A 26,406-nucleotide genomic window follows, 5' to 3' on the forward strand; every position below is an offset into this window, starting at 1 on the left:
TACGGATAAATAAAAGCAAATGTTTCAAACGCATCATTTCTGTAAGCCATCCCTCTTGTAGCAAAATTCGACTGCGGAAGGTGTTACAGTTTCTTCGCAAAAAATAATGCCAAAGAACGTCGGACAAGAACGCAGCTTACACACTACAGAATACACCCTCGAAGTAGAGAAAATCCTGTGAAAAGTGAAATAAGTGTGTCAACTGCGACCCGGTCGCGAAACAGTAGCCCCGAGTAAGCATCGCGGATCGTTCTCTTCGGTAGTTTGCTGATCGCGAGCCATTCCAGTATTGTCTGGTTTTTTCGACCACAATGTCGAATGGCAATCGATACGCGGGAAAATAAGGTGAGAGGCAGGGTGCAGGAGCGGACGCGAGATATCGAGACCGAATATACTAGCTGATAAAGTGGTCTAGGCTCGATGAAAAGTCGAGGGATTTCCGATCAACCGACGAGAAAGCGGTGGGCATTTTCGAGGGAAATCGGTCGGGACGCATTGAAACAGGTGAATACGACGGGGTTCGGCCGTCGTCGTTTGCGGCCGATGGAAACCGCGCGGCGTGACGTTGCGTAACGCGGCGCACTCGCCGCGCCGCACCGCGCCGCACCGTACCGCGCTCGCGGAATATATTAAATTCATTTAAATGAAACGCAATTACCCGTATCGCTATCAAGCCCGTCAATTCGACGCTTTAGCGTGGCAAGAGGAGGGCCCTGTTTGAAACGACCGGCTCCGCGGGGCGGTTATCGTACCGGCGGCGCGTCGTTATGCGCCAGTTGTTCTAATTACCGCGCGATCATCTTCGGCCAGGAAATTACCTCTTCTTTCGCCTCTTTCTTTTACCTCGAACCATTTGTCGTTCTCGGGTCGCGGCTCCCTTTTTTCCCCCTGTCCTTCCTTCTCCGTCTCTTGCCGCGCGGACTCGAATACCATTGCAATTGCAGAGAAACCTATTACGCTAGCCGAGAGGTATAAAATAATTCACAAGCCTGTTCCGGACACAGGACGTGCAATTATTCGCAGATACGTATCGGTGGGTGCCGCGTGTTCCGTAAGGCCGCCGCGGTCGCATGAGAACCGTCGAGAGACGAGCGACGCCGGTCGACGTCGATTTACGAAAAGATAACGAGGACATCGTGGATGCGGCAATTTCGGTTTCTGCCGCGTTGCGTGCCCCGAAAAGAACAATGCCGATATTGGACGGGAAGGGCGCATCTCGTAAATCTCGCTGGCAAAAATTGTTTCATAATTTGCGTAATAACTTGGAGCCGCCGCTTCAAAGGCCGTGCGATCCTCCTCGACGCGTCGGCTACATACTTAAAATTCAACGTTTTCCCGAGCTTTTCCTACGAATACGTTCGTTTGAATATGTTGGCTGATGAACGCGAACCTCCGAAGTATTCCACGAAGTTTATGAAACCGGTAATAATGTAATAATTCACGCCGTTAAAAAAAAGCTTCATTTTAGTGTTATCTAGACAGAAAGTTATGACATGCCTTCCCACTCACAAAAATCCGAAAAATTAATTCCACTAGTCTCAGTAATTGGTCTAAAATTTTGCTGTAGACCTAGGGGGACCAGTTACTGACACTAGTGGGATTCATTTCTGAAGAGATCCAAAAAGTCCGGAAAATGGATTCTACTAGTCTCAGTAACTGGTCGAAAATTTTACTATCGATATAAGTGGACCAGTTACCGAGACTAGTAGGATGGATTTTCTGACAGATGTGGTTGCGAGTGTAGATCAATTTTGTGTATCTCTTCTCCCTAAATTGTCCATTTTTCTGGACAATCCGAGCGTCAATTAGAGAGGCATTGCTGTATTTCTTTTTTTGTTAATTATCGACCGCAGATTTATATCTCTGCCGAAAGTCGCTTAATAACAGAAAAACTACTACTTGGTTTCGTTCGAAAATAATCTCGCTGGCTGGGCATCGAGGGGAACGCAAAGTTGCAGTAAATTTGGCAATTTCGCGCGTTGTCCGAGCCCGGTCCTCCGTTCTCGCGTCGATTGCGCTGCGCGCGTAATTGTAACATCCACCGCCTCGGGGCCCGCGATCGGCCGCGATCACGGCGCAATCAATTCCCGCGCCCTCTATTACCGTCGAAACACTATTATTTCCATCGGGGCGCGACGCGACAGTCCGATCGGTTGCTCGTTTTATTTCGGGCCGTCTTCGGCGCTCCGTCGTAAACCCGGTGTCTATTCTTTGTTCGCGTTTTATCGGCGAACAACAGGGAAGCTTGCGTTGCGAAATTTGCTTATTCGGCTGGACAAGCAGCACGATAATTGGCGCGTTGATAGCGCGACGATGTTCCGGGCGTTTTATTGATAACCAAACAGCGGCGTTCCTGACCGGCGGCGGTTCGATTCGATTCGATTCGATTCCATTCGATTCGATTCGGGACGTTTCCGCGACCGGAGACAATTCCGCGTTGGTAACAGGGTAGATTTTTGAAAAATTGAAAGTGTGGCGTGCACACGCGCGGTGCAGCGCGCGCGCGCGGATCAATCCGGAGCCGTTTGTGTACCGCCGCGAAAGCTTTCAACGGCCGAACAATGGCCGGAGTTTTGCGGGTTTTTTCACGATTATTCCGGCGAGCCGCGCGAACGAAGACCGCGAACGCGCGTAATCGACGAATTACAACGGATCGGAATGCTGCTCGCCCGGCGATTACACCCTCTCTCGTTCTCCTTTTTGTTCTCCTTCGCTCTCTCCCTCTCCCCCGTCCTCTTCCTCCTCCGCTTCCACGCTACATATATGTATCCTCCGGTTCCGCGTATGTGTGTTTGTGTTTTTTGTCGCGCTGGCGCGGGGAATTTGCTTTTTTTCCTTTTTCGGAGCAACATAAACTAGTGTGTAACTATCTTTCGACGCGGCGTATGCCCGTCGATGATATTTTTCTGGACTCGCAACCCGCGGTCGGGATTTCGGGTGCGACCCGGAATAAACCCGCCGGCCATAGTTTGCAGGATATTGTGCGTATCACTGTAACGGCTCGTTCGCGAAACCATCCGCTTCTCCTGCTGCAAGTTACAACGATCTCTCTTTCCCGTCTCTCTCTCCCGGTTCCCTTTCCAGGTTTCGTTTTTATATAGTGGCGCACGGCCGAGTTTATACCGTTGTCACCGAAACTCGTAAACAAATCCCGCGCCTCAAGTGTAACAGGGAGTTCGAAGCGGGCGCCGATGCGAAAACCGAATGTTTTCGAAATATTTTCTCGAGCTGCGGTCGCCGCGCCGACGAGTATCGTATTATTCGATTTGGAGTAGCGGAGGAAGCGCATGTTTCGAATATTTCACTGGCTACTCGCGAGAATTCGGGCTGCGCACGATGGACCGATAATCTAACTGCCTGGCAATCAAATTTTTATCGCAAATCAACGAAGGACGTATATGCAGTCGCTGAAAGGCCCCCTATAAATCGATTTTGTCGAACCTTGCAATCTCGGTAGCTACGGAAAGTCTGTTCTCCGTGCTCCAAAATCGATTGGTAGTTTGCGTGTTTCTGATGATATTTTATTATTGTACCATGTGCGCGCGAATTACTCTAAAGTAATAGGCGGAAGTACTCTGCTTCTTAATATGAAATCGTATACAGGATATTCCACAATTATATTAACACCTGGAAAGGGGTGATTCCTGAGGCCATTCGAGGTAACTTTTTCCTTAGCGAAAACGCAATCTGTGGCTTCCTTTGCGAGCTATTTATTATCTTCTATTTTACCTTATGTTTTATTTCACTTATATTTTGGTAATTAATGAAAAACTCTTGATTTAAAAAAAAAGAACTTCATTTTAGTGTTCTCTAGACATAAAGTTACGACATGCCTTCCCACTCCGAAAAATCCGGAAAACGAATTCCACTAGTCTCAGTAACTGGTCCAAAATTTTGCTGTAGACCTAAGGGGACCAGTTACTGGGACTAGTGGAATTGATTTCTGAAGAGATCTTGAAAATCCGGAAAATGAATTCTACTAGTCTCAGTAACTGGTCCAAAATTTTGCTATCGACCTAGCGGGACCAGTCACTGAGACTAGTGGAATTCATTTTCCAGATTTTTGGGATATGTCCGGAAATCAATCCCGGTAGTCTCCGTAACTGGTCCAAAATTTTGCTATCAACCTAAGTGGACCAGTTACTGAGACTAGTGAGATCGATTTCCAGACATATCCTAAAAATCTGGAAAATGAATTCCACTAGTCTCAGTAACTGGTCCAAAATTTTGCTGTTCACCCAGGGGGGCCAGTTACGGAGACTAGACTAGTAGAATTCATTTTCGGGACAGTTCCAAAAAATCCTGAAAATCCATTCCACTAGTCTCCGTAACTGGTCCATCTAGATCGATAGCAAAATTTTGGACCAGTTACTGAGACTAGTAGGGTGGATTTTCTAACAGATGTGGTTGCGAGTGTAGATCAATTTTTTGTGAAGGTTCTGATTACATTGGCTAAAAGTATTGCTAAAAATAACTGTTTATTACAGTTTATTATTATTCTTAAGTCTTGCATTTGCGCTACGGAAAATGTTCCTTTGAATGACCTCGGGAATCACCCCTTCCTGGGTGTTGATATAATTATGGGACACTCTGTGTTATACGATTTCATATTATCGATGCAGTAGATACACGTAAAATTGAAGTACATCGACAGAATTGATGAATTTTTCATTAGAAATCGTATTCGTGCGAATCGATTATTAATGATTGACAAAGAATGTATTAGTATTCTATACATGAAATTATTCTAGAATTTATGTTTATATTTTATATACTACTGCAGAACAATATATCATATTATTCTATACGAAATCATTGGTAGCAATAATATCTAATCGAACAAGTAATATTTTTAACGGTAGATAATATTCCAATGCAACATTTCCATCGAGAACAGAATTATAAAAGGAAATGTTTGGAAGCAGATGCTAAAATCTGCGGGGAATAATAAATTAGAGCGGCCTATTTTTCGGAAGAAAAAATCTGAGATACATCGATAACCACAATAATAGCTGTTCACCCTAGTCCGAGCACCTAAATGTCATCGGTCTGTGCCGTTCGTGGTGGGGTGGACAGTTATTATTAGACTGGGGATCTTTACGCATTTATGGTATTTATAAATTTGTGAAACGCAAGAAAACGTTTACCTGGAGAAACATTAAGGGCGTTTTTTATTTTCGTGTCGCTACGAAGAATTCTTTGGCGAAATTTGTGTTTTTCGAAATAAATGTTTTCGTTGTTCTAGTTTCTATAAAATCTCTTTTTATCAAAAAACCGATGTCCAATGACCTCGATTACAGATAGTCGTATTTCCAATCAACGCAATGATTATAAAATGCTGTCGTTAAAACCGACTAAAGCTCGCATAACTTTGATTATCGTTAAATCAAAAACGTTTATTCTGTACTACGAATGCTCGCGAACCAAGTACAGTAAAGTCTCTCCAATTGACGCTTAGATTGTCCACAAAAATGGACAATTTTGGAAGAGGAGATACTATAGTTACTAGAGTAACTATAAAAACGAACCGCAAGGCTCGAATAATCGTATCTACTCTTCCCAAATTGTCCAGTTTTGTGGACAATCTGAGCGTCAGTTAGGGAGACATTACTGTATACTTAAGTCTCTCCAATTGACGCTCAGCTTGTGCACAAAAATGGACAATTTGGGAACAGGAGAAACGATTGTTCGAGCCTTGTGGCTCTTTCGTTGCGGTTATCGATTATCAACAACTATAAAAGCGAGCTGCCAAGGCACGAACAATCGTATCTCCTCTTCCCAAATTGTCCATTTTTCTGCACAATCCGAGCGTCAATTAGGGAGGCATTATTGTATGTGCCAAAACCAGATGCAAAAACGTAGAACAGTTCGATGAAAGAAAAACAAATGCAGAGATTGCTCGAAAAGGACATCGAAAACCAGAATATCCCTTGAAAACGATTCTACCGTACCGGTAGAGTCGTTTCAAACAAAAGTAATGCAATCAAGCTTTATAGAAGAACGAACAGTTAATCAGTTTCGCATTCGTAGTTCGACCGAACGGAACGACTGGCCATAGTACGAATACTTCGCGCGAGCTATGCCATTGGAATATTATCAAACTTTGGTCAAGCTTCAAAAAAATTAATTTGTATTTCGTAGCGTTCCCGCCGTGTCGGTAGAATTGCAGCAAGTTTCCGACGGCCGCGGTTTCGTTTGAAATTCCAGGCATAGCGTGCGCCGTGTTAGTTTCAAGATGTGTGCATACATGCAACGAGGGCTGTCCCGTAAACCGTGAAGGGTTCGTTCGAACGAGCCGGTGCCTGTCCGGTGCCGTAATCGTTTCCAGGTTTTCGTGGTCCGTGGGACGCGCGACGATAATGTTTATGAAACTGGAGAGGCGTCGATCGAACGGCCGAGCGAACGATAGCACAGCGTGGGCGGTGATAATTGAATTCCGTTCGACACAGGCGAGTTCGTTTCGTTCCGCGATTCTTGCGCGACGATCGCGACGACCGATTCGAAACGACGCGCCGAGCTAGCTCGACGACGCCGATCGGCCGCCGATTCGTCGATCGTTAGGACGCGAAATATTTTGCCCGCGTATCTCGTGCCCGGTTACCCGTTCGCAGGCCCGCGAATCCATGTTCCCGTGTAACGGCATTAATCAAGGGATTCGCGTAATTTTAATTAAAAAGCCGGGGGCGGACAGGTCACGCGAATGGCTGCGAAACAAATTTAATTAATTTTTCACCGGTTCCCGTGTCGACGACAATCCCCGGGACTCGTTATTTATCTAGGCCGAAAGGCGTATTCGCGTTGCGTCGCGTCGCGTCGCGGCGCGGCGCTCCGAACGATCGCCGCGCGATCGAAAACGGATTTCTGTATTAACGAATGCAATCGCGTCCGCAACGCGATCCGAACGAACGGTGAATTAGCGGGGAAGCTCGGCGGCCGCAAAATTGTTCGCGGTGTCGCGAATCGGTCCCGCATTAACGCCGCATCATCGATATCCCCCCACGAACGGATCTTTATTACGTCATCGATTCAATAAGCTCCGCGGATAAAATTACTATCCGGCGGATTCCTGGCTTCGCGTTATGGCTTTACATGCCTCGTCGATCAAATACAGTTCACGGAAATGTTGTATGGCTCTTCTAAGACAATCATCGTTTTAACCATCAATCGATGGTTATGTCAAGGTTATGTCAAGGTATATATCAATATTTATATAAATATTTAGTTTCGTAAAAGCTGTCTGTTCAAGAAGTGACTAATTATGTCTATACTGTGTATTTTATAAGAGACAGTACAGTAGTGTCTCCCTTACTGACGCTCAGATTGTCCACTAAAATGGACAATTTGGGAGGAGGAGATACGATTATTCGTGTCTTGCGTCTCCTTTCTATAATTGTTGAAAATCGGTAATTACAAAGACGAGGCGCAAGACTCAAATTAATCGTATCTCCTCTTCCCAAGCTGTCCATTTTTGCGCGCAATCTAAGCGTCAGTTAGAGAAACATTAACTGTACAGTAATGTCTCCCTTACTGACGCTCAGATTGTCCACAAAAATGGACAATTTGGGAAGAGAAGATACGATTACGATAGAGCCTTGTAGCTTGTTTTTTATAGTCGTTGAAAATTCGTAACTATAAAAAAGAACCGCAAGGCTCGAATAATCGTATCTGCTCTTCCAAAAATTGTCCATTTTTGTGGACAATCTAAGCGTCAGTTAGGGAGACATTACTGTATTGTGCACAGATTGTTTGCTGCGTTTCGTTCGTTTGCTTATCACAGCATTTTGAACTTATTTTATAGTGCATATTGGAGCTACCAAATATGGTGTACGCAAAGAACAACTACTTTAATGTTAAATCTACTATACTGGTAATTTTGACTGGTTTCACATTTTTTATTTCGAGATTAAAAGATGATGATATGCCTAAACAAATATAATCTTGTCATAACCTCAGGTTCTATAACTACACGAAGTTTCAATATCTACAATTAAACGATAATAATTAAATTTATTTTCGAGTTAATTAGTTGCTTGAATCCTGCAGATTAAACTGCAGAATCGTATGCGTAAGTTTTCATTGTAACAGATACATTTCAAAAGGGTGCAGCTAAAGTCAGATTTTAACCCACTCATATTCATGTGACCTTTTTATATTCAGGTGCCCAGGTGAACTTAAGATCGAGGGCGATTACACAGAATGTCCAAAAAGGTTGGGTCCAAACTAAAAAACGTCGTATGAACCTATATTCGAAAATACGTAACAAAAACGACTACAGTAAAGTCTCCCTAATTGTGCATAAAAGTGGACAATTTGGGAAGAGTAGATACGATCGTTCGACCCTTGCAGTTAGTTTTTATAGTTACCGATTCTCAACAATTATAAAAACGAGCCGCAAGGCTCGAACAATCGTACCTCCTCTTCCCAAATTGTCCATTTTTCTGCACAATTTAGGTGACAATTAGGGAGACATTAGTGTACATCAAATACAACACTGTAGAGACATTAGTAGAATCTGAGAATAGTTTTGCATCGTGTGCAACTCATTAATGTAATTCATTAATGTGCTTCTTACAGGTAACATTGATAACTATTATTTCGCTTAAAAAATCTGCGGGCCAGTTATTACCTTCTATTCGAAACCTCTGCTAACTCTATAAACCATCGGTCGAGACAAAATCAGACTAAACTGCGATGAAATAATCGAGCCGCTTAAAGGGAGTTTATTGTAATCCAACGAGAATTTGATGTTCGCGAACCGCGAATTTCGATTGCCGCACATCCGTTCGTACGTCGTATTCCGAGGACCGTTTCCACCCGGAAGACTAATAGCGGAGGGAAGACGGGAAGAATACCGCAATATGTTCCCCGTTCAATATCGACCTACGTTTCCTCATTACTGGCTTGCATCGGAGTGTCTTCGGAATTACATTGCGCTCGATAATTCGATAATTCGATCGTGGGAAGCGGCGTCGCGATAACGCGTCACCGGCGCGTCAAGTACGTGCAGCACTTCGCTGCTAAGGGATTAATGATACCATTATTCAAATGGCATCGTGGCTAGGCGGGTATTGAAAGGGGCCTGGCCCCGTTTACGGTTGCGCCCCGCTATTCCGGCGCGCATGCACCTGCGTGCAAAAACATCTCCGAGCCAAAGTAAATAGACAAAGACGGGGGAATCGAAGCGGCCCGGCGCGCAGTGGTTGAGGCGCGGGAGCTCTTTTTTTCCCCGCCGCGCCGCTCGGTCTTTTATCTCGCGGCGTTTTTACCGGCAATGCACGCAGGCCTCCGCAACCACCCTCAAAGATACGGTTCTCCCTTTCTAGCGAATATCCAGCCTCGCGAAGCTGAAGCTCTGCCGACGTCGACGTCGACGCCGACGCCGACGCCGCCTGCCGTTGCCGCGTTGCTGCTGCTGCTGCTGCAGCAATCCGAACTCGGTCAAGCTGCCATTTCGTCGAGCCGAGTCAGTTCTGGCTGGTTTAAAAGCATTTCGGCCGGTCTGTCATCGCCTCGAGACGAATGCCAAAACATCGGCCAAAGAGCGCGGAACGGGCTCTGTTGCTTGCAAATGCTCGCCGCCGCCACCAACGCCGCCGCCGCCACCGCGTTTTTCTCATCACCGAGGCGTTTGAGCAGGATTTTTCGGACACGACAACGAGCCGCCGCGTCCCTTTATCAACGCGCCGAGCGGAGAGGACAAAGCTCTCGCGGCGTAGCCGTAATTACGCGTTCGACGTAATGCGTTTTAACTTTTAACGCGTTATTTCGGCACGCGAGGGCCGCACGCGTTGTCGGCCGACGGGTTTCCGTTCTTAAATTACGCCTCGTTTCGTCGCACGGCCTCTCTCGGACCACTCTTAATGACACGAATGTACAATGTATTTCTGCACCGGACATGATTTAAAGAAGCTCGCGTAAGAATAGTCCAGCGTAACGTCTGAATCACTGGCGTAGGCTGTGTTTAAGTGGCTTCTCTAATCTGGAGCCTTTAGGAAACCGACAGATTTTATTTCGGTTTCTCAGAGTACAGTGATGTCTCCCTTACCGACGCTCAGATTGTTCACTAAAATGGATAATTTGGGAAGAGGAGATACGATTATTCGAGTCTTGCGGCTCGTTTTTATAATCGTGGACAATTTATAACTATGACAATAAACTGCGAGGCTCGAATAATCGTATCTCCTCTTCCCAAATTGTCCATTTTTGTGCGCAATCTGGGCGTCAATTAGAGAGACATTACTGTATACAGGCTGTCCCAAAAATGTCTCGCAATCCGGAAATGGCGGGTTCCTCGGATCATTTGAAGCAGCTTCTTCCTTTACAAAAATTTTCTCCGGTGCACCGTTAACGAGTTATTAACGAAAAACAGTGACCAATAAGAATCGAGTACGGCTGACGCGAGGCGGCCCAGCCAACCAACGCACGAAGCCTAGTTCCGCTCATTGGCTCGGTCGTCTCGCGCCAGCCGAACTCGCCTCTCATTGGTCACTGTTTTTCGTTAATAATTCGTTAACGGTGCCTCGGAGAACATTTTTGTAAAGGAAGAAGTTGCTTCAAATGACCCGAGGAACCCGCCGCTTTCGGATTACGAGACATTTTTGGGACACCCTTCATACTTTTGAAGATATCTCTGCCAAAGGATATTGACAGATTGAAGAAATTGATTGAGTAGCTGTTTGAACGTCAGCAATAAAGCATGGCATAGTGCACAGGGCATAAAAAGGCATCGAAACATATCCTGATCCATGATCTTGAGCTAAATAATATGAAAAACCTTGAAATACGATTTTCTCGAAATTATGCTAGCTATGAATTAGCTGCCATGATATCGGAAGATCTACTTGACCGATTTGATCAACACTTGGTCAACGTCAAGGTTAAATTATCATTTTTCCATTTCTCTTAGCCTGCTAGAGTTGAAGAAAAAACCAGCAGAAGTCGATATTCCAACTTCAAAGTGCTGCCATTTCTTTAGTTATCAATATTTATCTTCCCTCGTGATTTCTGCGATAACCACATGCATCCTAGTTAAGAATCTTTCTTGTTTCACTGTAATAATTTCTTTTTTATACCACCTATTTTGACTATTTCTTATTCTCAAGATTTCTAAATATTTTTGAAATGGTAACAAATATCTGTGAAAAATGCCGATGCAAGAAGCTGCATAGTTCTTTTGTAAAAAAAATAGCGAAAACAACAAGAAAAGCGTGCTAAAGACAAACATTTTAGTCCGCGAACGATAAAATTCTCGGATAACCTTGCGGCTGTAGAAGCGAGAAGCGCGATAGATGTTTCCACGTTTCAACGTTAAGTACCTATATGCGACGAACCACGGAGTTTCCAGATAACTCATTGAAATGCATTATGGAAGTGGAACGAATGCTCGGAATGTACGCGAAAGGCAGTTTTTCGATGGCCGCGTACAAGACACGAGAGATATCGGGGCGAAACTGGTTGGCAGATCCGATAAGAAACTTTCCGACGAAACTTTAATTGATCCGGGAATTATATGCGGAGGATAGCTGTGCTATATCGTAGCCCCGACATATTTAATGTCGACGGAAAAATCTGTCTAGAAACAACAACCGGTTCCTTCGTTTTGCGAACGCGTCGAGAGCATCGCGCGGCCCGAAGAGAACAAAGCGACGCGGGGACTGGTTTATCGTCCACTCGAATCAATATTCAAAACCCGAAAGATGAGAATCTTACCTCCGCGGGCGGCTTGCCAGCAACGCTGACGCACTCGATCACCAGCTTCCGGTCCTCCGTGGTGATAAGAGAGTCGCCCTGAAGGATCTTCGGCTTCTGCGGCGGAACCAGGACGCTCAGCTTGGCGAATCTCGAGCGCAAAGCCGGTTGGCCGTCGTTCGTCGGCGAGGCCTGACACTGGTAGGTGCCGTCGTCCTCCAGTTCCACCGGGAATATGTGCAACGAGAAGTCGCCTGGAACGCAAGAAAATGATGCAGTTTTACCAGTTTCGTCTCGATCGAGTTTACCGCGATCCGAAAAATTGCGCCTTCTTTTATCGCGTTATCGAGGCTCTTCGAAGTTGTAAGACGACCTTGACCGACCAGACCTCATCGATACACCGGTTCGCAGTTTTGCGCGTCGCTTCCGACGACGATTCGGCCGGCAAATTTTATTTGTTAATATTTGCCGCGCGTAAACTGCGGTAACGCGCGAATTCGCAACACGCTAGTCGACCGGCTACTATTTATTTACCTCGGCAATGGTCACAAATTTCCAATTATGGAATTGATCAAAGAACATGAAGCGGCTAGGGTAAAAAGAGCAATACTTGGTTCATCCGCGACGCGTTTACGTAAACAAATTGTTGTCTATTTTTTTAGCTGCACGCACTCGTTACCGAGCCACTGCTCGTTTGTTCGTTCTTTCGATTATGCTTTCGGTTGCTTTACGTAAGAAACTGAATGATTCGATTGTTTAACTCCAATTAGCTGGTCGTTGATTCCTATTATCGGAACTAATCGCTGCTGAACAGTTGAGCCGAGTATTACAATATTTGTTTGTGCTACTTAACCTAAAACTGATAGCAAGATGATAATAAGACATGATAATAACAGGATTAAATTAATTTGTGATACTACAGAATATGTAGTTCATTAACATATTTTTATATGAACGCTTTTACTGAATGAACTTACTTTACTATGAACTTACTTAACCTAAAAGTGATAACAAGATCATAATAAGGCATAATAATAAGATTAAATTAATTTGTAATACTACAGAATATGTAGTTCATTAACATATTATTATATGAACGCTTCTATCATTTGTATAACAGATAATTAACACGTATAATTAAAAATGACTGCTTAATTTTATCAACCCTTCGCAGTCGAAGCTATTTCAACTGTAAATCTAGAATAATTTTTCTGGCTTATAGTATTACAAATAAAAATTAATTTGTAATACTACAGAATTTAACATATTTTTATATGAACACTTTTATCATTTGTATAACAGATAATTATTATCACCGTAAATCTAGAATAATTTTTCTGGCTTATGGTATTTTTATTTTATATGACAAAGTGCATTTTATGCATATAATATTATTTATATTATGAATATAATTTTTTGTTAATATAAAAATGATCTTAGAACGTGATATAACAAATTTCAACGGTGCCTCAGAGTCACCACTCGAGTACAAAGGGTTAATATTTGCGAATATTTGCGAACGTCGAAGAAGTAATCGTCGCCATATAAGTTCGCTTCGTAATTTTCGTTCAATCGAACGAAATACTTTAATTTCATGAAATTTTCGAGGTTCCTGTCGCGGTCGTGTTAAGACAGGAAGCGGATCTCGAGAGTACGAGAAACGTCGGGGGGGGGGGGGCTCCGTCGCGTTTGTTCCATCGTGAAAATCGCTTCGATATTGTATTGCTGAATTTTTACGTTCGAGCCAGACGACGTGCGAAAGCCGTGCTTAACTGCGTAACGGCGCGCCGTTACGATTGTCAACGTTTCGGGGTCGTGCGGTGCGAAATGTAACAGGAGCATGGGGGGGCGTGACTCTGGCGCGACGAACAGAAGTTTCTCACTTGATAGGAGAGACCCGGTATCGGCGGGAGCGACGAGAAATGGAACAAGCAGGGGTCGGGTAGAAAACCATTTACCCCCGTTGATTGAAACTAACGGTTTACGAGCGTCTGCTCGATGGTATCGCGCCGGGGCCGTACGCAGGAAATTTCTCCGACTGACGGTTTTATTTTGAAATCTCCGCGTATACGTGTAAGCTGTCAGAAACAACGCGGCTTCCGTGCAGCGCGAATCGACGGGAATTAGAACGGTCCGCTGCCGAGGCCGTCAGCGAACTCGCATTTTTCTCCCGGCGCCATTGACCTCACCCCCCGGGGGCCGTCCTCGTTCAGCCAGCCGCGCCACACCCCCCGTTCCCCTCGGTTATGTCAAAACGAGGATACACCTCGAAGCAGCCGTTCCCGGCTCCTCCGCGGTATCGCGACGATTATCGATACGAGGGACGACGGCCGATCGGCCGTTCAAGTAAATTCTCCCTCGATCGATTCGCGACCGACCGACCGGCCGCGGCCAACCATCCATCCATCTATCTATCCAGACATCCAGACATCTATCATTCTGTACGGGAACCCCTCGCGCCCCGGCTGCCTCACCGCGCGCCGATCTATGCAACCGATTCCCTCTCGGCTCGCATTTCTTTCATTCCATTCATGCAACTTTCACGAGAACCGCCTGTACGGCATGCACGGCCAAGCAATTGTGCTTCGGCTCCACCGAACGGATGAAACCGAAACGAACGAGCGAACGAACGAACGAACGAACGAACGAACGAACGACCGGACGGGCGAGGACCGGAACCGGAGGAGGGATGGACCGACCCGCGACCGACGGAGACAGGGGACGCAAATGGAAAAATGGTATCGTCTCGCCTGTACGCCACCGCCGATTATTCCACTGCTAGATCGTCGCTGACTTACGACTAAACTTTCCCCCTTATTTCCCGGCCTTTGTTCGGACCACGCTGCTCGACGACTTCCGCCTCGCTGGGCGGCCAAGGGGATGAACTCCGCGGCGTTCTCTGCGCGCCGATCGTGTGCCGCCCCTGGCCGCTTGTCGCGACTAACAGATTCACGAAAACTGTAATCGTGAGTTTGTAAAATCGTGAATTTCTCCTTGTCGGCCGGTTAGATATTCTTGCGTCGTTACGATGATAGCCGAGACTAGCTATAAAATACGTGTGTACACGTGCATCCGTTTACACATGCAGTTCATATATCCGTTTTTATGCTTGTAGTTCATATATTCGTGCTTTAAGCTGTGCTCTTTTTATCGTACGAACGACGGACCATTTTTACAACTATACGATTCACGATACTTTTAATTGTTTCCAGCTTTAATCATCAGTTTTTCAAATGTTTTTGAGGGTACTTAGCTTTGTAGTACTGTTAGTCTTTTTATTATCTCCAGAAGAACACGATTTTATTTTGTTAAATTTCCAAACATTGAGTGATTTAATCTCACGAGTGTTGTCATCTTAATGTATCTTATTATCTAACTAAATTGCCTAATAACATTTAATCTATTATCGATTATAGTATTTAGAGAAAATGTAAATTTTTCTCAAATCAAAATAAACGATCAACAGATTATAAATGATTAACTGAAATATCACGACGTTTTCATATTTCGCGCTTAACATAACCTAGTACATTATACCCACATCGGAAATGACTTGCATCATTCGTAAAAATCGAACGTTTGGTCATTTAGTTAATGCAATGACGATTACATGTTCAATATTATAAACGGATTCGGGACAAATATTATTTTCCGCTAAAATATCTGTGTTGATATTTGTGATGAAATTGAACACACCGCTTGTATGATTCGAGCGCATTAAGCACCCTCTGTGTTGTTTCCAGAAAAATCGGTATATTTAACCGAGAAAGTAATTTCCATTAGCTTCTCTTAAATAGTTGAATTACATTACGCAACGTTGGAACGCCACCCGGCAGAAAATGCAAACATTTCCCCTCTCGATTCAACGCGATACAATTAAATTTGATGCAAGTACCTACTAGCATAATGAACGATCGATAATCGACTATATTAGATTGATTAAAAATAATCGCGATAAAATGAACGCCATCGAATATAATGTTTTATCATTGTAATTTACCGGATAACGAAATAAACGATACTTACGTAAAATGCTCAGATTTCCAGCAGCACTCAACGTATTAACGGCTAACGAATTCGATGAAATCGAATCATTCGGGCCCAATGAATAATCAGCATCGACGGGAGCGAACGTTTCGCCAATTTCGAAAACTGGACACGTTAAGCAAATTCATGACTCAATTTGCATTCTGTAATAAAACTCGCGAGCTACCTCAGATAATTTACGCACGATGCGACGCTCCAAAGGACTGCCGACAGTCGCTTCGACTGAACGATGTTTTTGATGTTTCACCGGTATAAACAGCTTGTTTAATAAATCACTTATTTCTAAACGCGACAATTATTCTTCAAATAATAATTGTAGTAGAAATTGTCACATCGTATCAATCGCCGTGCTTCGATGAACAATAATGTCTCTCTAATTGATGCTCAGATTGTCCATAAAAATGGACAATTTGGGAAGAGGAGCCTTGCGGCTCGTTTTTATAGTCACCGATTGTCAACGATTATAAAAACATAGTACAAAGCCGAAATGTTCGTGTCTCCTGTTCCCAAATTGTCCATTTTTCTGCTCAATCTAAGCGTCAGTTAGGGAGACGTTACTAAATTTCGAATAAAGTTGTCGCCGGTAGCAAAATCTATTATTAATAATATTTACAATATCTAATTTATGATATATAGAACGTAAAAATGCTGAAAACGTAACCGACGTCGTACAATATTAATTGTACGTGTTCAATATTAATTAAATAATACGCTTGAACGTTACGAAATGTTTCGGGTTGTTCGCGATCACGGTGAAAGCGTCGAATGAAACAAGCGACTCTGTCTTATTTCATTCGAAAAATCCGTATCCTATTTAATAGATATCGCCGAGACGACGCTCGGGGACGCGCAGCGTTCTCAGCGTTGCAAGGAGACGCGCGTAGGGCATCCCTCAAAGCCTCGCTGCACGGAGCTTTACTTAGCGTTCTTACTTAACGTCTCAGCCTGTGCATCAAACGACGAACGATGAGGCCGGTCGAAAGTGGATAATCCGCGACGTGTTTTCTTCGGGGGGATGCATGCATCTCGGCGCCCCGGGTTACGTTGGCTCGCGATTCTCGTCCCGCGAACAGCAATCTCCGAGGAGGCAATAAACGTCGCATCCCATTCCTTTTACGCGGCGCTGAAAGCCACGCCAGATACATATTAGCGTATCGCGGAAACAAAAAGGATTTCCAGCGCGGCGCCGCGCCGCGCCGCGGCGTTCCCGTTTTCCCCCGCGGTCGCAATATCGCGGAAAATTGGAGACCGGCTGCGTGTATCGTGTGTCGCGGGCGATAAAGGCGCGTCTTATCGCGCCGCGGACAAGACGCCCCGAGCTGCGAATGGAAATTGGAATCGTGTTTCTCATTTTCGTCCGTTTACGCCGCTTTATCTTAGTCCCCGGCGCCGCGCGCGACCGTATCCCCGTTGCATTCCAGAAGAAACTCGCGAAATTGTTTCCGGATCGACGGAGGAAACAACGAGTGTATGGCACGATTGTTCCGTAGAAGGCTTTATCTATCTATTATGCTGTGTCATCTATCGTCTCCGGGCGTTAAGAATATTGTTCAATCCTTTCTATCGTCGTCTTCGTTTTAATCCTCGAGCATCTTCGCTGTTTAGGCTTACGTAAATAGGGTTGATTTCTATATCTGCAAATATCTGTGCAGACTTTGTGTTTAGAAATAATTGTTTCAGGGAAAATATTGTGCCCGATTATATAGCTGTGATTATTTGTTATATTATATATTATTATTATATATTATATATATATATATTATTTCTACGCTATATCTGCAAATATCTGTGCAGACTTTACGTTTAGAAATAATTGTTTCAGGGAAAATATTGTGCCCGATTATACAGTCGTGATTATTTGTTATATTATATATTATATATATTATTTCTACGCTATACCTGCAAATATCTGTGCAGACTTTACGTTTAGAAATAATTGTTTCAGGGAAAATATTGTGCCCGATTATATAGTTGTGATTATTTGTTACATTTTATTTATGCGTAATTATATTTTACTATTCACCCGAATGACAAAGCAACAAATCGAATACAAATATTCCGATTACGATAGAAACAGATGAAAGACCGTATAAAAAATTGCACAGGGCGCGGCGAGGCCAACAAAATGCGGGCATTCCCTCCGGTCCAGAAACCGCCCTTACTCGCCGGCGGTTTCAAAAATGATTCACACTCGTGGGCGCGTTAAACTTGAAGGGATTCCCGTGCATTAGGGGGGACAATAATTAGCACTCCTCCCGGGGCGAGACCATTCAGGGAACTTTTGGAACTCCGGTGGCCAGGAAGCCGGGCTCGCACCACCGCGAAGCGCGCGTTTACCCTGCCGCTTCGGTAATTACTTGCGCGGGGAACGCCGTCGTCGTCGTCGTCGTCGTCGCCGCATTCGTCGCGAATGATGCTGGGCAAGGCCAATGACACGAAGAAACTCGGCCCGAAGTTACTCCGCGGCCGTAACTTTCTCGTAAACAAAACCGGAGGGCCGTGGAAAAGTCGCGGGATGTCTTGAATCACCTGGGAAACTCGTTCAGCGCAGGAGGGTCGTTTCATTTCCCGTCGGAGGTAATGCTAAAAGGAAAGAAAACAAAGGGGAGAGATAATATAAATGCGAACGGAGGACAGAGGCGGGACAGAAGCGGGACAGAAGCGTTAAACGATTCCTACGGCGCGGCGGACTGCCGCGTCGCGTCGTTATTTCAAGCATATGAATCGGAAACTTGAAAATTTTGCGCTCCGATAATTTATCACAATGCCGCGCGCCGGACTACGATCAAACTGAACGTTCCATTTGTTGCCTTGGTCCATCAAACTTTAGCGCGGCGGGACCTTTATTCTCGAAAACGGAACGTAACGACGGAAAATGCCTGAAATGGAATTAATCGGTGTTACGCGGGATGCTGCCTGATTCCGCGCGAAACGACAAGTCGAAAATGTGGAACATCGTTGTCTCGCGACTCCGCCGTTGTTCTAGGCGCGATGAATTCGCCTCGGCGAACGTGTTTGCTCGTTGCTTGTCGTCGTCTTTGGTTACGGCGCGCGTCTCGACACGCGTGTTCCACGGATATTTTTAACGATTCTTCCTTCACGGTTTTCCAATTTTTCTTTTCCTAGCGCACCAATTCCGCTTCGCTCTGTCACTCCAAATCAGTAGTTCTCAACCTTCTTTCGCGTATCAATCAATTGGTATCCCACGAAGTCCACTTTGTATCAGCCGACCTTAAATTGTTGAAAAATATGGGAAAACGAGATGGCTGAATTTTTGTTTATTTCAAACGCAAGCCGGTCTCAAGATTTCATTTTGCTCCTGTTGCTCCTGTTTAATTCTGATCCTGTTGTTTCGCATAAATATCTAGACGCGACTGGAAGCAAGGAGAAGTCATTTATCCATAATTTCTCTCCATAAACATATTTTTCTCTTTGTCATTCTATGTCCTCGTACTTGAATTCCTTAATCCTATAATATTAACTTCGCTCGTTTCCGATGTTTATTCTCGGTTTTACGACTTGAAAAACTGCGATGAAGAACGGAAAAACTTCGAGGAACGAAGCAGCGAGGAATTCGAGAGGCCAGGCGTTCTCGATCACGAAGTTCCGTCAAACGTTTCCGTCGATGCACAGCTGCGAAGGAGCTCGAAGTGTAAAGGATGGGCGATCGTCCGTCGATGCGACGCCGTCACGGTCGACTTCACCGGCAGAAATCTCGGTTTCCAAGATACAATTCCAGAAATTACCGACCAACCGTACGGACAAAGGGCGGAAAGAGCGACGCGAAGACGAGGGCGACGAAGAGACTCGGCCGATGCGAGGCGGCGAGAAGAGACGAGCCGAACGAGAGACAACGGTGGAAAGGCTTTCGCAGGGTGGCTGGTGGAAGAGAGCTTTAACGACTAACTGGATACGGCGAAACAATGCATCGCGAACAATTAGTGTTGGACCGGGCGCAGTCGGTGATATTACAAACGGCTATAATTAATTTTAATTACGCGAAACAGGTAACGAACACTTCGCTACAGACAACTATGATTAATTGCACCCTGTCCGACTGGAAGGCATAGATCGTTCCTGGATCTGGAGATCGTTTAGCGAGGATGTTACGCATTTCGGTTAACTGGCGCATCTTGATAACTCGCTTTGACCCGTTGCCTGCATAATTTGCGAATTTACTGCGCGGCCTTGCAAGTGAAATCAACCTTACGCGGGCGCGATGAAAGATTCGCTTGTTGCTGGAATTTAGCGAGGTTGAACAGAGTTGTTCGATAACGGATACTTTTTACTCAACCTCTCGATTTAATTTACAATTTGATCGAGTAATTTATTACGTCGGAAATGAAATATGCATTCTGATTATCTATTCGCTGCGATCTGTCTCTCCCTTTCTCTCTCTCTCTCTCTCTCTCTCTCTCTCTCTCTCTCTCTCTCTCTCTCTGCGCGACTCCTTTAATTTTAGAACTTTCGCCTTATTGTACTCGTTCATTAAATAGGTCAGCCCCTTTACTTATTCAATCCGTTCGTCGTGTGCTTCTATGAAATTAACTAACGCGAGCCATCTATTATACGTACGTACATGAACTGTTTGCACTCGGAACTCTTGTTCCGGATTTTTACTTCGATTCAAGTTTGTACAGCAAAATTACAATTTTTACAAAACTTGCTTTCAGTTACTGAGTACAGTAATGTCTCCTTGACTGACGCTTAGATTGCGCGCAAAAATGGACAATTTGGGAAGAGGAGATACGATTATTCGTGTCTTGCGTCTCGTTTTTATAATTGTTGAAAATCGGTAATTATAAAGACGAGGCGCAAGACTCAAATTAATCGTATCTCCTACTCCCACACTGTCCATTTTTGCGCGCAATCTAAGCGTCAGTTAGAGAAACATTCAGATTGTGTACAGAAATGGATAATTTGGGAAGAGGAGATACGATTATTCGAACCTTGCGATTCGTTTTTATATAGTTACGAATTGTCGACAATTATTAAAAAAGCGAGCTGCAAGGCTCGAATAATCGTATCTCCTCTTCCTGAATTGTCCAGTCTTGTGCACAATCTGAGCGTCAGTTAGGGAGACATTACTGTAAATATTAGACTGTGAATCTTTATGCGAAATAAAAAGTATTTCCATCCATTGCAACAAACGTGAATCCAATAGAAACTTCTTTCGTTAAGAATTTCAATGAATTGAAAGCAATACAGTAATTTCTCCCTAACTGACGCTCAGATTAGCGACAGTTAGGGGGACATTACTGTAAATATCAGACTGTGGATCTTTATGCGAAATAAAAAGTATCTCCATCGATTGCAACAAACGTGAATCCAGTAGAAACTTCTTTCGTTAAGAATTTCAATGAATTCAAAGCAATACAGTAATGTCTCCCTAACTGACGCTTGGATTGTCCACAAAAGTGGACAGTTTGGGAAGAGGAGATACGATTATTCGAGCCTTGCAGCTCGTTTTTATTGTTGTCGACAATTCGTAACAATAAAAACCGAGACACAAGGCTCGAACAATCGTATCTCCTCTACCCAAACTGTCCATTTTTTCTCACAATCCGAGCGTCAATTAGAGAAACATTACTGTATGTATATCGGAGAAATCTCCCGGATGCTAAGGGCTAAGACTAATCCGTGATTTCAACAAGTCTTCGACCGAACGATGCGATCGTTCCGTAAATCGGGCCGCGCTCGCTCGGAGTAGGTTCGCTAAAATTACGAAGGAAATTGTACAATCTGTTGGCTGCGTGCGATCATTTGTCAAGTGTATTCGAGGCCTAGAGAGGAAACCTTTTAATAGAGACTGATGGACAGGAGGAAGTTGATTAATCGAATGGCTCCCGAGTTTGTGCCGCATCCATTAGTAGTTTCAAAATAGAAACGTTAGTCCGCGATTTATTATCAGACGGCGCGAGATTCGATACTGTATATCAGTGTATTTTGATTGCGATTGGATCTGCCATAGATAGACGTCTGGAATTTCGAGCGAACTGACGAAACCAATTTGCTTGAACTTGATACAGGAATCATTAGATTCGTTCCGTCGACTAAACAATGGCGAACGATCGCGTGCTCGTTCTCGTGTGTCAAATTGACAATAAAATATCAATGTAATAAAAGGTGAACAATTTCTTTCACAAAATATTTCATCGAAGATAAAGAAAGAACATATTTGCATAATGTTCTATTCACATTTTCCGCATAGAAGCTGTTTTCAGCTGTTTTTCACACAATTTAACTACTGCAAAGCGACTGCTATATTCACTTGTTATGGCTAATAATTCGTTAAAAATTCCTCCGAAGTATTATTTCCGAGCTCTCCGTATTAGCATAAAATAATGGAACAATATATTCTAAAACTTGAAAACAGCGTCAAATCGTTGACGATAGGAGGAGCCGATAAAATCGTTGAATTATCGCGACGTCGTGTGCCGAAATAAGAATCCTTTCGCAAAATTTGTAAATTCCAATCGAATTTCCGGCGCGCTGGGAGAAAGGTCGCCGGCTCTTTTATCCAGCCCGGAAACGAACGCAGGGTATGTCGAGCGACGCGCAATATCCGTGAATTTTCGAATTCAAAATCAGGCCACTTTTCCGGCCGGTTCTCGGCGCTCGGGCGGGGCGGGGCGGGAGGCGAGGACTCGGCCGGGACAATAATGGGAAAACGAAAAATTTGAATAAACGCCGAAAACGGACGCGTCGCGTTCATCCCGGCGAATGTAGGTTAGCTTCGCCTTGTTCTATTTACATGCTTGAATACCGATAATAATCTAGATTTATCGTGACGGCGTGTCAATCAACGCGGCTATTACCGTCATTATTATTTCGGTTAATTGGATCGCAATTTCTGGTTACATTCCCCCGTGCGCCGGCTGAAATATACGGCATTATCATTTCGAATCTGGCCACGCGAAGGGAAACCGCGGTGTCGCGATGCGGCTGCCGTCTGGACGTTTCGTTTTTCCTCTATTTTTTTTTCCGCCCCTGTTGCCGACACTTTTTTTCGTTCTTTCCCGCGGCATAATTATACCGTCGGCGAGATCGCGGCCGTTTCATTAGGATGGAGAACCGAAAAAGAACGAGAAGTAGGTGACGAATATTTAATAAAGACACGCGGAAAACATTGGAACGATGAGTTCTAATTTTTCCGAGTCTACTATCTACGATTCGAAATTTCTTGATCGAATTGTGGCCATTTCGATCGCGTGCCGAGTCATCGACATAATCTAATAATTTCGTTCGAGGTTCTCGTGTAGGAATTTTTAAGATTCCTATCGGTAAAAGACTGTCGAAAGTAAAAGTTAAATTATAGCCCGAAAAGTATTCGTACACCGAGTTTCAAATATTTGATAAATCGTCGATATTCGAGCCGTTATAATGCTCGATTCTCGGACATGTCGCGATCATCTCCATTCTGTAAATTAATTGCTGTATTTCCGATAATCTTTTGTCAATTAGCGTGTCAATTACTTCCCTTAATAATCGGACATGTCAATGTTATTGTAACTAGATCGTATCGTTCCTCATTGTCGAATACAGTTATCTACCGATAGATCTTGCGGATTAGTATGCGATCTGCGCAGGATCGATGATTATTTCCTGCCGTTCTGTATTTCGAATCGCAACATCCATAAACAGTATACAATCGTTTCGATGCGAAAATCGATCAACGAGTCTCACACCTTGCATAATTATACCATTTTTGTTGTCTCCAGAGTATATTCCTCGGAAATGATCGTTTTTAGAACTTTTATGCGGCGCAATTCAATTAGAAGATAACAAGAAATCTTTTCTTTCTGTAATAATTAGACGCAAAGTATACGATTTAAACTTATTCTTTTTCTCAAAATCATATTTTTTAACATAATGTGCACTAACTCTTGTCGTTAACTGGTTAATTTGGATTGCCTGTTCTTCATCAGCATACTACAGTAACGTTTCCCTAATTGACACCTAAATTGTGCAGAAATATGGACAATTTGCGAAGAGGAAGATTATTCGAGCCTTGCGGCTCGTTTTTATAGTTATCGATTGTCAAGAACTATAACAATGAAGCGCCAGGGTTGACTAACCGTATTTTTTCTTCCCAAATTCTCCATTTTTGTTTCCAAGCTGGCCACCAATTACGGAGAATTTACTGCACAGTAATGTCTCTCTCATTGACGCTCAGATTGTCCACAAGTCTGGACAATTTGGGAAGAGAAGATGCAATTTTTAGAGCTTTGCACCTCGTTTATTATAGTTACCGATTGTTAAGAACTATAACAATGAAGCGCAAGGATTGAATAATCGTATTTTTCAAGCTGGTCGCCAATTACGGATAATTCACTGCACAGTAATGTCTCTCTAATTGATGCTCAGATCGTCCACAAAACTGGACAGTTTGGGAAGAGAAGATGCAATTTTTAGAGATTTGCACCTCGTTTATTATTGTCGACAGCTATAAAAACGTGCCACAAGGCTCGAACAATCGTATCTGCTCTTCCCAAATTGTCCATTCTTGTGGATACAGTAATGTCACTCTAATTGACGCTCGGATTGTCCATAAAAATGGACAATTTAGGAGGGTAAAATACGAATATTCGATCCTTGCGGTTCGTTTCTATAGTTACGAATTGCCGACAACTATAAAAGCGAGCCGCAAGGCTTTAATAATCGTGTCTTCTATTCCCAAATTGTCCATTTTCGTGTACAATCTCTGCGTCAGTTAGGGAAACATTACTGTAATCCGAGCGTCAATTGACGAGAGATGCGACTTTACAGCGTGACGTAACAGCACTTCCCAGAGAATTTCTTTCTCGGAACCGGATCGACCGATGTCGCGGATGTCGCAACCCCTTCCCACCCCTAACAACGAACCGTACATGCATATTGAAATTACCGATATCGTGGATGTGCGCAACCGCAGTCGCAAACCCCTTGGCGTAAATCCACTAATCCTTTAATCAGAATCGTAGTTCCGGGTGTCAGGGCACAATCGTGGACGGTTTGCCGCCGCAACTGAGCAAACATCGTCTGCGCTAACGCAGCGGCGGGCAGCGTCGGGCTACGCATTGCCTTTATTGCTACGGTAAATCAAACGGATCTCGATAATGCAGAGTTGACCTTACCTATAAGGCGAGGCCCCGGGTTTATGCTGTAAATTTCGAAACTGCGTGCAACGGTAATTTCTTACTCGGCCGAGGCACCGCGTCGCCCGATCGATAATCCTGTTTCCGGTTAATGCATCCGCGTTGCTCTCCCAATCGATTGTCGGTTTATCGCTGGGCCCGTTACGAAAGAAACGCGGAGGAGGAACGCGCCGCGGGGAAAATTCCTTGCCTTTTAATGCACCGGCGCGAGAACGCTGAAACTAACGGATAGGAAATTAATCTCCATTAATTTCACTGATAACGGAGGCACATCGCGATTCGACCGTTAGATTAAAAGCTAACTGTTTCAATGGCGACGTTATCGGCCCCATCCTGAGTACCGGTGGCACAACCAACAATAATTACAATGTGTGCGCGTCAGTCGGCGCATCGTGGCTAACGTTTATACCAAGAACAAATCAGCGACTGCGTTGATAACGCATCGCGAAGGACCCGCAAGGCGCTTGTATGTTAATACGAGCGAGACGAGAGCCGCTCCTGCGATCTCATCACGGTTCGCCATTATTTACGAGCTTCGTGGCATGTTTTTGCGATATTTATTTCACCGTGGAAATAGAACGTCGCGCAGCGGGTTAGCCGGCCAAAAATATTGCCGGGTTACTTAGAGCCTCGAGATCGTAATATTAATATCGATTTTTATATCGAAGTTCGTAGATGTGCGAACTCTGGCTCTCTCTCTCTCTCTCTCTAACTTTTGTTCCAAACATATTCTTCGTCGGATTATCGGAAACTCTTAAGACATTGTGCCGATATTGGAGTAAATTCTTTTAGACGATGTAAATAATTATTTTAATGCACAATATTTGGATCGTCGTGAGTATAAGTAATGCTAAATTAACTGCGAAACTTGGATTCTCGAAGATAACTTTATTGCATTGCAATCACAAATTCTTTCCTAATACAATGACACCAGTGGGGAGCATCGATTAGTTCATGATCAGACCAGTCATATTATACAGGGTGTCCCGAAAATGTCTCACAATCCGAAAGTAGAGGATTTCTGAGGTGATTCGAAGCAACTTTTTCCTTAGCAAAAATGCAATTCGCGGCTTCGTTTACGAGTTACCAACGAAAAACAGTGACCAATCAGATCATTTGGCGTGAAACAGCCGAGCTCGCCTCTTATTGGTCACCGTTTTACGTTAATAACTCGTAAACGAAGCTTCGGAGAAAATTTTCGCAAAGGAAAAAGTTGCTTCAAATGACCTCAGGAACCTCCCATTTCCGGATTGTGAGACATTTTCGGGACACCCTGTACACAGTTGATTCATGTTATACTGATCATATCTCACTTCGTAAAAATAGCTAAATATTTTTAGTTTAGGCATTTCTTCTGTACGTTAAAATGAAATATGAAACAAAGAGGCTCTTTGGTGTATAAAAAGTAAGTGTATGTTACATATTTAACCCTTTGCACTCAAAGCCATTTTAACAGTAAATTTTCTGACTTACAGTAATTCCATTTTATATGACAAAGTGCATTTTAGGCATACGAAATTGAGTCTCCTGATGT

The 26,406-nt window shown here is 44.0% G+C and overlaps 1 protein-coding gene across 4 annotated transcripts in view; it reads right to left on the bottom strand.

Annotated features, from left to right (window-relative positions):
* The window catches only part of LOC117217765 (irregular chiasm C-roughest protein), a 263,272-nt gene that overhangs the window by 45,417 nt on the left and 191,449 nt on the right, over positions 1–26,406 (bottom strand). For all 4 annotated transcript variants that reach the window (XM_033465597.2, XM_033465596.2, XM_076527481.1 and 1 more), the window contains one exon: positions 11,710–11,942. In XM_033465597.2, the coding sequence (XP_033321488.1) occupies positions 11,710–11,942 (233 nt within the window). The remainder of the gene's footprint in view (positions 1–11,709; positions 11,943–26,406) is intronic.

The sequence above is a fragment of the Megalopta genalis genome, unplaced genomic scaffold, assembly GCF_051020955.1.
Source record: "Megalopta genalis isolate 19385.01 unplaced genomic scaffold, iyMegGena1_principal scaffold0023, whole genome shotgun sequence".
Lineage (NCBI taxonomy): Eukaryota > Metazoa > Arthropoda > Insecta > Hymenoptera > Halictidae > Megalopta > Megalopta genalis.